The 14775-nt window shown below is 30.4% G+C and overlaps 1 protein-coding gene across 3 annotated transcripts; it reads right to left on the reverse strand.

Annotated features, from left to right (window-relative positions):
* Positions 1 to 128: 128 nt before the first annotated feature.
* Positions 129 to 5503, reverse strand: LOC140963284 (uncharacterized protein At2g24330-like). 3 transcript variants are annotated; one of them, XM_073422568.1, is made up of 6 exons: positions 5305 to 5503; positions 4080 to 4337; positions 3049 to 3193; positions 1320 to 1429; positions 681 to 1107; positions 129 to 596 (listed from the first exon to the last, which is right to left on the reverse strand). In XM_073422568.1, exons 2-6 carry the CDS (start codon positions 4332 to 4334, stop codon positions 334 to 336), a joined length of 1200 nt encoding a protein of 399 aa, XP_073278669.1. In that variant the 5' UTR covers positions 4335 to 4337; positions 5305 to 5503; the 3' UTR covers positions 129 to 333. The 3 variants fall into 3 exon arrangements, with proteins under 3 accessions (XP_073278669.1, XP_073278670.1, XP_073278671.1); XM_073422569.1 differs by having other exon boundaries at positions 4080 to 4340; positions 5305 to 5497; XM_073422570.1 differs by lacking the exon at positions 5305 to 5503 and adding an exon at positions 4775 to 4800 and having other exon boundaries at positions 4080 to 4340.
* Between the last annotated feature and the right edge of the window lie 9272 nt (positions 5504 to 14775).

A 14775-nucleotide genomic window follows, 5' to 3' on the forward strand; every position in this document is an offset into this window, starting at 1 on the left:
AAAATTTTTGTAGCTGATTGCCGCTGCTCACATAATATACCAACAAATCCGCCTACCAGTGCTAAGATACTTGGCTAATTAAAAAAAAAAAAAAAAGGAGGTAACGACTTCCTATATTTTTGAAGATGTTAAGAAACAGCCAAATAACTTGCTCTCAATCATATGAAAAAATTTTACAACAAAAATTTCATGTTCTCGATCTCATATCAAAAGTAAAAACAACGTTTGTAGTAATATCAGAGAAAAGAAAAGGCCAACGTTTGTGTAGTAAATCACACCTGATTTTGCAATACACAATCACACGATATGCTCGGTCTCAAAAGAACGGGGAATTCAACTTTCGGGAATCTCAGCTGTTGTCGCTGAGGCAGTAACAGCGGTAGCAGCAGCCACACCGCTAGCGCTCGATGAAATTGTATCAGGATTCAAGTCATCTGCACCTAGAGTGACTTCTGCATCATGGACAGGAGCCAAGGCTGTGATAGCAGGGGAACTCGAGCCTGATATATGTTCAGAAGGTTGTTTCGGCCCATTTAAAGCATTGCAATGAGGACAGTAGTAAGTTATGTACGGAAAATCTTCCTTCCTTGCAAGCCCTGCAAATATTGATAAAATAATATGAATCCTTGCAACCACATGAGGAGCATGATTTAGCCGATGATCTGGAGAAATCTCTTTACCATTGTGCATATGACAGTTTCCACAAATCAGTGCGTAAGATTGTGTTGGATCCTCCCCCACAAGCAATGCAGCTAATCGAGCAATCCAGCCTCCCTCATTTGCATTCAAACCTGTTTGAGGATGATGCTCCACAACCAATGGGTGTTGCTCAGAAATGTCGGCACCCTCAATTTCTGCAATCATGGGCATTTGCTCTTCAGGATGGTTGGCGGATGCGCTTCCCATACTACTGGTTTTCAATTGGGATGCCTTCCTATTGCGCAGTCCAGCAGTCCTTGCAACTTCCACATCATTGCTTTTTCCAGTAGGAACAGCATTGTGCTTAGCCTCTTCTTCCAAATGTACTTTCAGACCAGAATCCAAACCCAATTTAGATGCCAGTACAGTAGCCGCAGCTGCCTTGGCTGCTGGATCAGGGTCATACCTCTGCACTGAAGATTCCATATGAGAATCTAATGGATGCAATAATAATAACCGGAACATAGAAGAAAAGTTTCATCAACCAACTCTTTCTAGCCCCTGTCATCTAACTATCATGTCTAGCTTGTTCCAGTGACGGTAAATAGAGAAGGGAAATACTGACTCAACACGGCACAAACATATTAACATAAACTAGAACATAGCTTGTTTCACTCTACCTGTATTAGTTGTTGTGTAATGTAGTAATTTGTCTTCTCTTTAAGTTCATTTATTTTTGCCTGCCTTTCAGCACGAAGCTTTTCCAAAGTCATTTTGTCCTTTCGGTCACCTGTAAATGATAAAAAAAATTACTTTCAAAACTAGAGCAGTCAAATAAAGCATCTTCCTTCAAGATAGCATCGAAATGTTCTCAACATACATGAGGACTGATTACATGAATCACACAATAAACAAAAGCCGCTAATGGGAGAGTGAAAGCATGACGATTCTTCCGAGTCTTATGCCTACATATCCATATTGAAAACTCTAAAAATGGGGTCCATAAATAATCTAGCAGTGCATGACATTTAACTCGCACTGAACAAGAATCAAGTACTATGTGGTAGGAGAAAAAAAATGAATAAATAAAAAGGTCGGGAAACTGACTCCCAGTTCACCCTTTCCCATTTCAAAAGCCATCATCGTATTTGCTACACACTACATTACATCATAATAATATAACAAGGTTGGTGTATGTCTGTCACAATGATATTCTGACATAAAATTAACAAATTCTAAAATAGGAAGATGACTGAAATTAACTCAACTAAATGGCAAGTTAGAAAGTCACAAATCAGACAACACTGACTGTGCCAATTTGAGATACAATCAACTTACAGAGACAATCGCACTCCCAATTTGAAGTTTCGTAAAACTTGACTTTCACATGGTAGTTGAACTCAGACTCACAAGTTCAAATAACTTGAATTTAACTTGTGAATTAACTCAGTGGTAACTTTCAACAGTTGCATGTTCTGCAATCTTTGAGCTTAAATCAACCTCAAATGCCATCTTATATTAATGCATTCACAAGAGTTCTGAAAACTTAAGTTCCATTCATGATATAAAAGGATCAGACCAGTTAGTGATAGCATGTATTTGCTTACAAAACCTCAACATGATAGCAGTAACATACAGATCCATATATGATTCTTCCCTAACCCCATTTGGTGTCTGCTTACATGTTCAAATTTCATCATCAGCATTCCACTTAAAACTAAATTTACGAGAAACCAACAGTTCAAAGGATTACAAACATAAAAATGTATCTTCCAATTTTCTATTCAACCAAAAAGACAATACTTTGAAATTCAGATAGGATAGTAAAATAATTTTTTGACCTTGCAGATCCTATCAAGTGAACAAGTATCCTTGACCCAATGACACTACGTAGCTAAAAAAACATATAATTACATATGATATGAGCGAACTTATCTGACTTGAAATTGAATTTGAAAAAATCAACTGCTATAGTGGGTCACTAAACCATGTTCCGAAGGGTTACCTAAAAAATTTTCAAGGTCCAGTTAGAACCTAACTCCAAAAGGAAAGAAATCGAAATTGATAAAGATGAAATGTGACAGTGGTCAAGACCAAATGCAATGTAGTAATAGGAGACGAGAAGATATAGAGTTCTAAGATCAGATAAAGGCTCGGTGAACTCTAAAATCTCAAGGAAGTCAAGGATTATGAATCAGATCCTGGTTCAGAATGGAACCACAAAAATAAAAAAAAACATATAATTTATTATAGTGTGCAGTGTGCAATTCCTTACACAAATTCATTAAAAAGTGCATTAAAATGCTTACACATCCTTGTGCAGTTTCCAGGCACTGAATAAATATAATGAGAAGCAATTTTTCACAACAAAATAGAGTATAAACTATAAAGAGCAATTGAAATGCTTACGCATTCTAGTGAAGCTTCTGATTGCTGAATAAGTAAGGGAAGATAATGCTGGAAGCAGAAACATGGGTAGGACTCTCAATGCCCTCAATTTCCAGTTCAAGTCTAACGATCTTGTGGTCGTGATAGCATATACTACTGCAACAACCTGAAATTATGAAAACCTTTTTCTAAGCCATGAAATTAGAAAGAATAAAACTAAGTTACAAAGAGCGCAAGGATAAAAGAAAAATGGAGCCACTTTCATTTCCCACCCAACCATAATTAATAAAAACCCAAAAGGTATGAAACTCCCTTCTGTAGTAGATATTTGGAAGATTCTTTTTATTTATAAATAAGGAGAGTTGAATTGAGAATCAATCCATGTTCTCCCTAACAAGCCTCAAGTAAAAGACATAAATCGTAAGGAGAGGAGATAACAAGAAAGTGAGCATTCTCGATATTGAGGATTATCCAATCTATCGTTCCATAACAAGTTGCATAACGAAGGGAGACAGGCAAGAAGGAAAATGTACAAGTTTCTACAAACAAAATTACATGAAAACAAATCTTAATTTGAAATTAGCTAATATAGATATCATTACATTCGAATAACATGTGTGTGTGGAGAAGAGCATAATGGTAGCAAAGTTCAACATTTTTCAATCTGTAAAAAATTAGAATAATACATTCAAGCAATTTAATATAGCATGATTAATGAAGTATTTTGAAAAATACGATGGTTCCAAGGACTCGCTGAAAGTATGACAGGGTAAAATGTCGTTCACCCTGAAAAGAATTTATTACAACTCTCAAACTTCAGAAAAAGAAGGAGAAACAGCTAATATAACTAGCTAAAATTCAAAAAAATCATATAAAATAAACAATAACCAAAACCAGTACAGCCACGGAAGTTTTTTTGGAATAGGCATGGCTGTATTGGCAATTTAATTAATCAAAAATAGCTAACCAAATAAATATTGGTTTGGCATCAATGCTAATGCAACTGAATCTCCTAGCTCATAAGTCAGAGCAGTATAATGAAGGCACTCTACCTCAAATAGTACAGAAAAGGCGATCAATTGCCTGGTCATTCTTCGCCAACTTTGAGACCGTTTTGTAATCCGGCCAAGCACGGCAGCCTCTTCCTTTGAAATATGTTGCAATCTCTTTTCAAAGTCATCTCCATGTGCTCTAAAAAGCGCACCCCACAATCTTGACAGCACTCCTTTCTTCTCTTTCTTTGGTTTAATCTCAGTGTCTTTCGATGTGACAGCCTCCCCAACCTCTTTCTTAGATTCTTCCGCCATTTCCTGCTAATAAGTGAAGTTAGAACATCTCCGACATGATATAGGCCAACTTAAATCATTTCATTCATACTTCATGCCAGATTAGTAAATTCTCTCCAAATTACCTGAAATTTCAATTGTATGTTCTTCACTATTTGGTTAAATTTGTGACAATGGGACCAATTATCATCGATTGGCATCGATTATAAGGAAAGAAATTGTGTAAACATTGTGAGGGAATGTCAATTATAAGAAAACAATTGTGGAAACGTTGTGATGGAATGTCAATTTAGTTGTTAACAACTGGCCTAAGATGATTACGGTTGCTTCACTAACATTGTTTTTACCACAATTTTTTTCAAATTTTTCAATACATCCTTTTGAATGAATGAGAAAATAGATCTATTAAACCGAAATATTCATTTCGTATGCCAAATGATATTGAATTTGTGTCTCTTTACTTGAAGGAAATCTTCTAGTTACTACCGTGTGAGCCAACTCTACAGGCCCACCACAACTGCAATGAAGCCCTAACATTACCAAAAAAAAATGCATAAGGTGCCAAACGGAAGATGGAGCAATGACCTAACAGGGAAAAATCTAAGTTGCATCACGAATAGCAAACCATGAATCAAACACTAAACAAATGCAAACATCCACCGTAAAATTCATTTCTAATTACCCAAAGAATACTCCTCCTGAAAACAATTCAAACGCGTGATAGCTCCCACAAAAAGAAAAAAAAATAGAAAAACTAAAAGATCTTAGAAAAACTGAACATTGTCTAAATCCACCAACACAAATAAGCAAAACGGAGATTCAATTCACTGTCACAATATGGGAAAAAAACAGCAGATTCAAAATTTCAAACAGTACAAATACGATCAGAGTACACAGTACTTCGGTAAAAAGCTTAGATTGTCCATCGACACACGAATCATAGTAATAAATCTTAAACATGCCGAACCGAAAAATAATACGATTTATTCACCTCTGACCGATGATTTAACGCCGCCGAAGCAACTGCGTCGCTGAATTGGGGACACAAAACGAGAGAAAAATCCTCTTCGACACGATCTACCGATCCACAGATTCAAACACTGTGGAATTCTCGAGCCTTTTCGAATGCCTACGGTTGGGGAAATGAAAACATGGAAACTTCACCATTTCCTCGGGGAAACCCACGCGTATCTTTTTGAATAAAATTTTATTTAAAATAATACACAAATCAAATAAATTACTTATAAATTAGGAATAATTATTTTGTCCCCAATTTATCGTATTTTCTCAATATTTATTTTTAAAAATTATCTTTCATTTTACATAATTTTTCTCTGTTAATCGTTCCATTTACTCTACACGATTCAATAAGAAAAACTAAGCATATGAGTTTACATATACATATGATCTTTGTATAAATTAAATTTTTATATACAATATTTTTTCGCCCCAAATTTTTTTAATCTAGATTTAGATAATATAATAAAATTATAAACTATGAAAATGATCTTTTGTAAAAAAAAATTATAATTGATCGAATAATCATTTAAGTAGACTATTTTTAAATTTTATTACATTTTATAACAATTTGTTTTTTATTTTCTAGATGTAGGTTGATATGGTTTGTGGTCGTACTATTATTTAGTAAGTCTCTTGTGAGATGGTTATCCGTGAGACGAGTCAACCATGCTCATATTTGTAATAATAAGTAATACTTTTGAAATAAAAAGTAATAATTTTTCATTTGTAACCCAAATAGAATATTTGTTTTACAAATTTTACAAAATTTACTCGTGAGGTCGTCTTACAAAATTTTTTTGTGTCTATTAAGATATTTGGTTTACACATCTTAATTATAAAATATTTAGCACTGAATTACAGATAGTTGGTTTTTTCTTGGTCTGTTACTGCAAATAATCTTTATTTTTAAATTATCTGAATTAAAAATTAAAATCAAGATTTTAGTTTCTTGAAATTAAATATTATCTACAAATTTTATATTAGACCAATTCATAATTGCAACCGTAAGTTGAATTATTCGGTAGGTCCTTAATTCATAATAAATATTCATCAACTTACACTAATTACGAAGGAAAAGTACCCTTAATTACATTCAATCAACCAAAGTCCAATTAAAATAGAAAATCAAGCACCAAATAGTATTCAAGTTGATGGAGTAAGTTCAAAACTGAACTTCACCGCGATCCTCAAATTGATAAGAAGAGAACATATTTGACCAATGGTTAGAAGTTCGATTTTTCTTATCAACACTTTCTCGAGTGAGCTTGTCACACAATTTTTGTTAAATGTAGTTTACCTGACTAGCATAGTTTGCAAAGTAAGTAATATATTAGTTCGGAGATTTATCCAGTAGGCATAGAATAATAGCGGTTCTGAGTTCTTTATCTGAAAAAAATTAAAAAATAAAAATTTGAAAAAAAACAAAAGAAAGAAGTTATGAATAGTAAGTTTTATATATTAACAAAAATCATCTTAACATTGTTAGATATCTTACATGTCACCTTTTCATGGAAAAAATCAATAAAAAAAATCAATTTTTTTCATCCAAAAAAATTGATAGGAATTTTCAGATTTACTCTTTTTTTTTCTAATATTACGTATTACAACTTGAGCAAAATGGCATGATTGTAATTTTTAATGTTTTCATAATTATTTAAAAAGTTTTATAATTATTTAGATTAAATAGAAAATTGAAATGCTTGAAAATTTTGATTTCAGATTACTATCAAATTTGGTTGCACTTGATTTTATTATTGTTATAATAATGTCGATTATATTTTTATCATAATCAAATTAGAATATTAAAATCAAATTGTAAGGATATATTTTATTTTGACTTATTTAATATTTTTTTTAAATTTTAATAAATGAAATCTCAAGGGTATATTTGATTGTGCTTTATGTAATACTTTTTATTATAATTTTAACATATGAAATCGTAATGGTTTTTTATTATTCTAATTTGGTTATGTATAATTTAATCGATACTATTATTAATTACACAAATAAATGAAGTGTAAACATTTGATATTATTCGAAATCAAATATTCTAAATATTAAATTACAATAAAATTGCATTTTGATCAAGTTTTAGTTTCTAAAATTATTAAGAAATTAAATCTGGAATGCTGTAACAATTTTTTGGATTGAAATATATTTTTTATTGAATTTTTTAATGGATGGAACAATTTGTAAGATAAGTATCAATCTTAAGATGATGCTTGTTATTTCTAAATTTATTTAGGCTTTTTTTGTAATTGTGATAAATATCAAGGGAGATAAACACAATTGACTCTTTTTTTGAGTAGTACGTCTCTTGTGAAACGGTCTCACAGATATTTATCTGTGAGACGGATATATCAACCCTACCGATATTCACAATAAAAAGTAATACTTTTAGCATAAAAAATAATATTTTTTCATGGATGACCCAAATAAGAAATCCGGCTCACAAAATACTACCCGCGAGACCTCTCACACAAGTTTTTGCCTTTTTGGGTTTATTTTCGCTTGAAATAACCAAATTCATTGAATATTAATTATATCTTACGTGGCTCATGTATCAAAAATAAAACTTATTTTACACACATTAAAATTGACCCAAAAAAATAAAGGGAAACGAAAAAGTTTTTTCTCTCCCATTTTGAAATAAGACTGTTTTTTGCTTTATTTTTGTTTGAATAGATTTTAATATGTGTAATAGAAGTTTTTATGAGAGCATCAATGTCAAATAAGTAACATTCAATTACTTTATCAACTTCCAGTGAAAAAACAAAACAAAACAAAACAAAAAATCTAACTTATCGGGTAGAAATCAAGTTCTGACAAGTTACTTAACTAAAATTCAATTTTTTCCGAACAAAAAATAAATCACGACAACTATCACAACAAAAGGCGATTCGTCTCTTGCATTTTGGGAAACCCTAAAGGCATAAAGGGAATTAGATTGATTGGGGATTCCATTATTAGACAAGAACGAGACCAAAGTGCATGCCCTAACTATTTGTGGATAACACGACAAATAAGCACACTTGTATGCCTTTAGTGGTGAACCTCGTTTTGATGTCGAGTTTATCTTTTTCCAAATCATTGACGCCATATTCTTGCAAGTATATGCTTGTGTGGTTATAATAATTAGAATTTCCAACTAAAGAAGTTTATAGTACTGAAATAATGGTATACAAAATAATTTAGTATAAAATTGGGTTTGAAAGATGAGCTCAAATTATTGTGGGGTTTTGGAATGAGCTAGCTATCAATTTAAAAACAGCCATTCAAATAAATTTATGCACCAAGGGGTTGAAATTTCATCCACTCTTGTAAAGTTTGCCGAACAGAAATTTGTAAAATAACTTTAGTCAAAAATACACTCGAGGATGTCATTTTCTTAAATAAATAATTGATCAAGGTTAAAAAAAATAAAATATCCCGTTTTTTGTAAGTGATCAAGATTCTCAATAAATAAAGTATGAGAGGCAAATTATTTGTTTGATATGGATATAGATAATATATACCGCCAATAGTTTAGAAAATCCCTCTTGATTGTAACCCCAAGATAAAATAAAAATTATTAACTAAATTTTTTTACCCTAGGCTAGGAGCCTTTGATGCATGGTTGTCGAGCTCGATTCGAAGCTTAATTTTGAGTTCGGCTAAGTCGGGGGGATAGTTTAATTTATAGGCTTATTAAAAACACACACGCACACGGTCTTGAGACTAAAAACAAGAGTACTTTTATGTTTAGATGAATTGTAAATGGTGTCAAAATAAAAGATATTTTTTGTTAAATTTAATTATTTTGAAGATCAGAAATTAATAATCATTTTATTTTTTTTTCTTGATTATGAATTTGTTTATTTTATCATGTGTTTAACAAAAACTAATTTCTAGTTCGGTCTCACATGTATATCTCTCAAAAACATTGATATTTAGCCTAAGAAAATCTTGGAAAATGGCACATGCAACATTAGTGGTGAAGATTGTTGATGTTGAGTGAGGCCTAACTTTTGTATTCGAGCTATAAATTACCTATGGATCCAATGGTAGAAAGTGAACTCGAGTAAAATTGTGTTTGAATTGATGAATTTAAATGCTGTAAAAGGATTTACAAATTCAAAAGTCAGTTCATTTTTAATGTATTTGAAATTTATTATTAAGTAAAAATATCTTAATGAATATAGAGGTAAATATGAAATCACCTTAGGTGTATTTAGATTGAAACATTCTTAAATCCAGCAATTCAAACTTATTACATTTTGTTTGGATGTGTTTTTTAATTTCATGAAAAATATGAACTTCGAAATCTTATAAAAATGTAGTAGTCACTTGAAATTCATCCTCTAAATTCTTTTCGCAATAACCGTCGCTAATTTTAGTGACGATTTTAGAGGAAAAAGACTCTCGCTAAATTATTTATTTTATATTATTTTTTAATCAAACTATAATATTTATAGTTTTTATAATTAATAAATTATTCATTTTTTATATCTAGAATTTTAATTATCGATATGTTTTATTTTTTTAAAAAAATTATAATTCATTTGAATATTTATCAAACATAATAAATTAACTAAAAATTTCTCCAAAAAACAACATCAAATGGAATCCGACTAATATTATATATATAAAAAATTTCAAATCTGACCCATATATAAACTAAAATGTGCAATAAATATCATCAATAAAATATATTAAAATATATGGTGCATCAATCTCGTCATCATCGTGTTCGTTATCATCATTTTCGTATACATCGTCATTGTCATCGTCATCATCATCGTCATATTCGTGACGCAAATATGTGATGATACTTTATCATTACTCATCATTAGATTTTGAATATTATTAATTGGTACTTTATTTTTTTTATTTTTTTTGTCTTTTAAGAAAATTAATTTCAGCCACAGTTGCTAGATATTGTCTTCATTCAATAGCCCATTATTGGGTAGGAAATCATCCTCCTACACCTAGGATCTGAGTCATATTGTTAGATGGGGAATAAAACCTCAATAATACTAAATGTATATACCAATAATCAAATAAAGATTAGCTCAAATTTCATAAAACCTTGCTGAAATTTAGCTATCTTGATATAATTAGTTGATGATTGTGATGTATTGAGACATAAATTTAAACATGAAAGGAATTTTCCACCCAAACCAACTGTAAAACATTTACAAGTTCATTCATGCCAAAGGATACAAACTTTTCTTAAGGCTGAAGTTTATATAGAATTGCTTTTAAAAAACTATTTATTTGAAATTATTTTTACCATAATCATACGTGAGATCAAACGTCTGCTGCTCTACTAAAAGATATAGTTTTAATTGCTCTAATTTTGGAAAAATTTTGTAAGAACTATGAAAAATATTTTGGTGGGGTTTCAATTTTTCAGAAAGAAAAAAAATAGGTAATTAATTGGGTCTACTTGAGTTGAGACAAGGCAGCCTTCAAAACATCCAATAGGTGAGTGACACCTCATCGGTGCTCACATGAGTGTGCACGATAGGTGTGCAGCATATCAAAACTATATATATATATTATATATATATGCACCTAAAAATTGGATTTTTTTTAAAATGAAATTTGAGTTTTTTTTTTGTACATTTAAGGCAGGAGACCAACTCTATTGCTAAATCTGAACAAAAGCTATGTAAGCTGGCAAATCCGCGACGCTGTTGCTTTAGAGAGACATCATTACATTATTATGAATTAAGGATCACATGGATGTCACATGATTGTCTACACTCGATAACTAAACTACTTAAGTGTCAATTACTATTGATCTTTCTTCTATTTTTATCGTGATTACGAGTTTCAACGTCATAAAAAAACATTCTCAATATTTTTGAGAATCGTGAGTTTCCTACTTCCTCATATATAAATCATCTCTTGTGCTCGAAACACGCTCAAATCCGAACCTCACTTTTTTATCATAAGTTTCAATAATCCAATTAATTAACAAAATAAAATTATCAGTTAACCATGAGGTGTGAATGCTAAGATTCAATATTCTTGCTTCATCAAAAGTTTATCCCGAGTTCTACAATAATTGAAGTTAAAAATAATTATGTTATTCATTCTTTTAATTTATTATTCTCATATTATAAATCTTTTATTATTTGTATGATCGAGAGTCGTAATTATATAACTCTAATCTTTTATACAAGACAGTATAAGCACAATTGATAGTTATTATTTCTCAATGTCATTTCATTTCACGGACCACAAGCCTAAATATAGGTGAAGAAATCACATCTTGCATGGTAAAAAAAACTATATATATAAAAAAGAGAACATGTTTACATCATATGTTTTTTTTTTTTAAGTTTTAATTTTAACGTTTTTTTAACAAAAAATTAATCAAGTTTGTTTAGTTTATTTTTGGGTTTTTATTTTGTATTTAAGGGTGATAAAATCGATTGTGAGACAAGCATTGAGCTACAATATATCGGTTTTTGAACTATTAAAGACCGAGAAATTAAATCGGGATAGATTTTCAAATCAAACGTAAGACATTTAAAATAATCCTTTGTAAAAACTAATTAAACAATTTGAAAATTATTTAAAAGATATGCAAATTGAATGTGTAAAAATGTTTTAGTTGAAGCATTTTATCAAACACTTGATATGCAATATTTTGGGTATTTGAAGAACCCAAAATGCTTAAAAAATGCATCTTAAAAAGTAACAATAATTAAATGCAATAAATAAATAGACACGAATTTGTTTATGGATGTTCGGAAATTAACAACCCCTGCATCACCCCTTCTTCCACACAAGAATGATCCACTAGAAGATTTTAATTTATACAAATCCTTTTACAGACCGATTTCAACTTATGACTTTTCAATTACCTAATTGAAATTCCTAGAATATTCGATTGTAGGCCGCAATCTCGTAATCCGTATAATGTTTAATGTCTTTTATGTTGAGGCTACACATAATCTTTAATGTCTTTGTGTGAAGACTTACACTCAATTAAAACTTGAAGATAAACTCTAATGTATATTTGTGAGTGATTGCATGTGAGAATTTAATGTATATCTCAAATATATCCTCACATTTGTGCTTGCTCTCATTCTAGCTAATTTCTTCATGTTGGCTACCCATACTTTGAATCTCTTTCCAAAACTTGTAATCGATCTTCAATATATCGTATTTATCGCCTCCAATAATGATATAGACGTTAGATATAAGAATATCACCATTTGAAAATGTTGTGTACGGATTCTGACATTGCAGTGATCAAATTCGTATTTCTGGTCCGATATACCATCATATCAATCAGCTTGGGTCTGATCTGATCTGATCTGCTATCATATCATCTTGGTTTGATATGGACCGATCTATTTGGTGTGGCTTGAGCTAAATCAATTCAAGCTGGTCAAGTCAATATGTTATTTTCTTTTGATTATAACTTTTGATTCATCGATTTCTGGACAGAGTAATAAACATGAAAATTATAGCTCTTTCTCTTAACTTTCCATGAAATCAATAATCACTCAATTCCAAGTTCTTGTGAGAGAGATATACTCGACAAACCAGATTATTAGCAATTTGGAACTTGTTCTTTATTCAGTGCAGAATCAAAAAATTTTTATCATGGTTTATCATCTTCTTCTAATCCGATTCAGACTTTGACTTGTGAATATGATTTGTAGATCATTCTCTCAGATTCGTAATGCATACTTAATCGTTCAATTTGAATAAAGAAGTTAATAGATATGACCAAAATACCAGAACTCTTCAGACTGAGCTGATTGTTGTTCCGTTTATGTCAGCTCAATCTTGCGACTAATATTTTTCCTAGATAACGTCCGAACTAGCTGAGCTATGTGAAATAGGACTTGTGGAAAATTTGATTCGTTTTATCAAAAATTTTGACGGTTGATCATTTTCATCATCAAACTATGAGATAACATTAAAACAATTCAGCTAGCTAGAAACTAAGTTGTGCTGAAACTATATTTCAGCAACTTTTCACTTCAAAATTGACAACTACCAACTGCACATTTAATGAAATATGTTAGCCACACAATAACAAGTTTTGTTATCATCAAAATCAAGATTGTTTGCATTCCGTAACCCAAGAAAGCGTTTTTTTTAATGTGGTTATATTTTTTTGTGTTTTGATTTATTAGCGTATTTTATAATCTTTATTTTGTTTTTCTAGTAAGTCTTATGTGCAACAATCTCACCGATATATATTTGTGACACGATTTGACCCGATTACTTGTAATGAAAATTAATATTTTTGACATAAAAACAATAATTTTAACTCAACTCAGAATATATTACACAATATTTTTTCATAAAATAAATAACAAAAAATGACATTTTTATAATGAAGAATAATACTTTTAACATAATGATGTTTCTCACTCAAATCAACGTATATTATAAAATATTTCTTCATGATATAATGTTAAACGAATGATATTTCTACTATAAAAAATATTACTTTAGATATAAAAAGTATTATTTTTCATATGTTGTGTTGGGTTAGACATCCGTTTTAAAAAAATGATCTGTGAAACGGTCTCACAAAAGATTTTGTATTTGTTTTTTGGTTTTCAAAAGACAGCAGCGACAAAAAACAAACACAAAATCCATGTCCACTAATAATGTGTCATTCATCTATTAGATGTACAATTTAAATATGTTTCATCATATCATGATAATTTTTTTTCCAAGTGTAATAGAGGAAAAAAAAGTAATAAAAGATGTGCAATTGGATTCAATGGTACATTTGTGATTTATCTTATAAAATATAAGCATGAATGTTAAATCTAAAGCGTACATCCATAATTTTCCTTATAAAAAATCACAAAAATTCTTATGGAAATGCCTCAAAGCTAAATTTTGTCTCCAATCAAACTTATTCATGAAAAAATATTAATTTTTATATAAAAAAAATTTACTTTTAATTAATAAAGATAAGTGTATCCAATTTCAAAATCAAATGCAGATTCCAGTTGTCTGGAACTTGTTTCAATAACAAGACACCAACTTGGGTCACAATATTTAATTTCTGCATTATTTGATATTGAAAATTTGGAGACTGCTGCTTCGGTACTTTTTCACATGTGCTTTGTTTCTTTTCGTTTTGGACACATAATTTCCTCACATCTGTTATATTTAGCATTCCGATATAGATTCTCCTTTTCTTTTCTTAATAATCAATAGACTTATAGGAGCCAATGTTTTTCCTTACTTTTGACTTTTATGTATATATATAATTTTGTTCATGAGACAGTCTCATGGATCAATTTTGTAAAACAGATATTCTATATGAGTCATCCACGAAAAAATACTATTTTTTATGTCAAATATATTAATTTTTATTGTAAATATGGACATATTTGATTCGTGTCACGAATAAAAATCCGTAAGACCGTCTTATGAAAGACCTACTCAATTTTGTCAACCCGTGAATCAA

This window comes from Primulina huaijiensis, chromosome 17, assembly GCF_012295235.1.
Source record: "Primulina huaijiensis isolate GDHJ02 chromosome 17, ASM1229523v2, whole genome shotgun sequence".
NCBI lineage: Eukaryota > Viridiplantae > Streptophyta > Magnoliopsida > Lamiales > Gesneriaceae > Primulina > Primulina huaijiensis.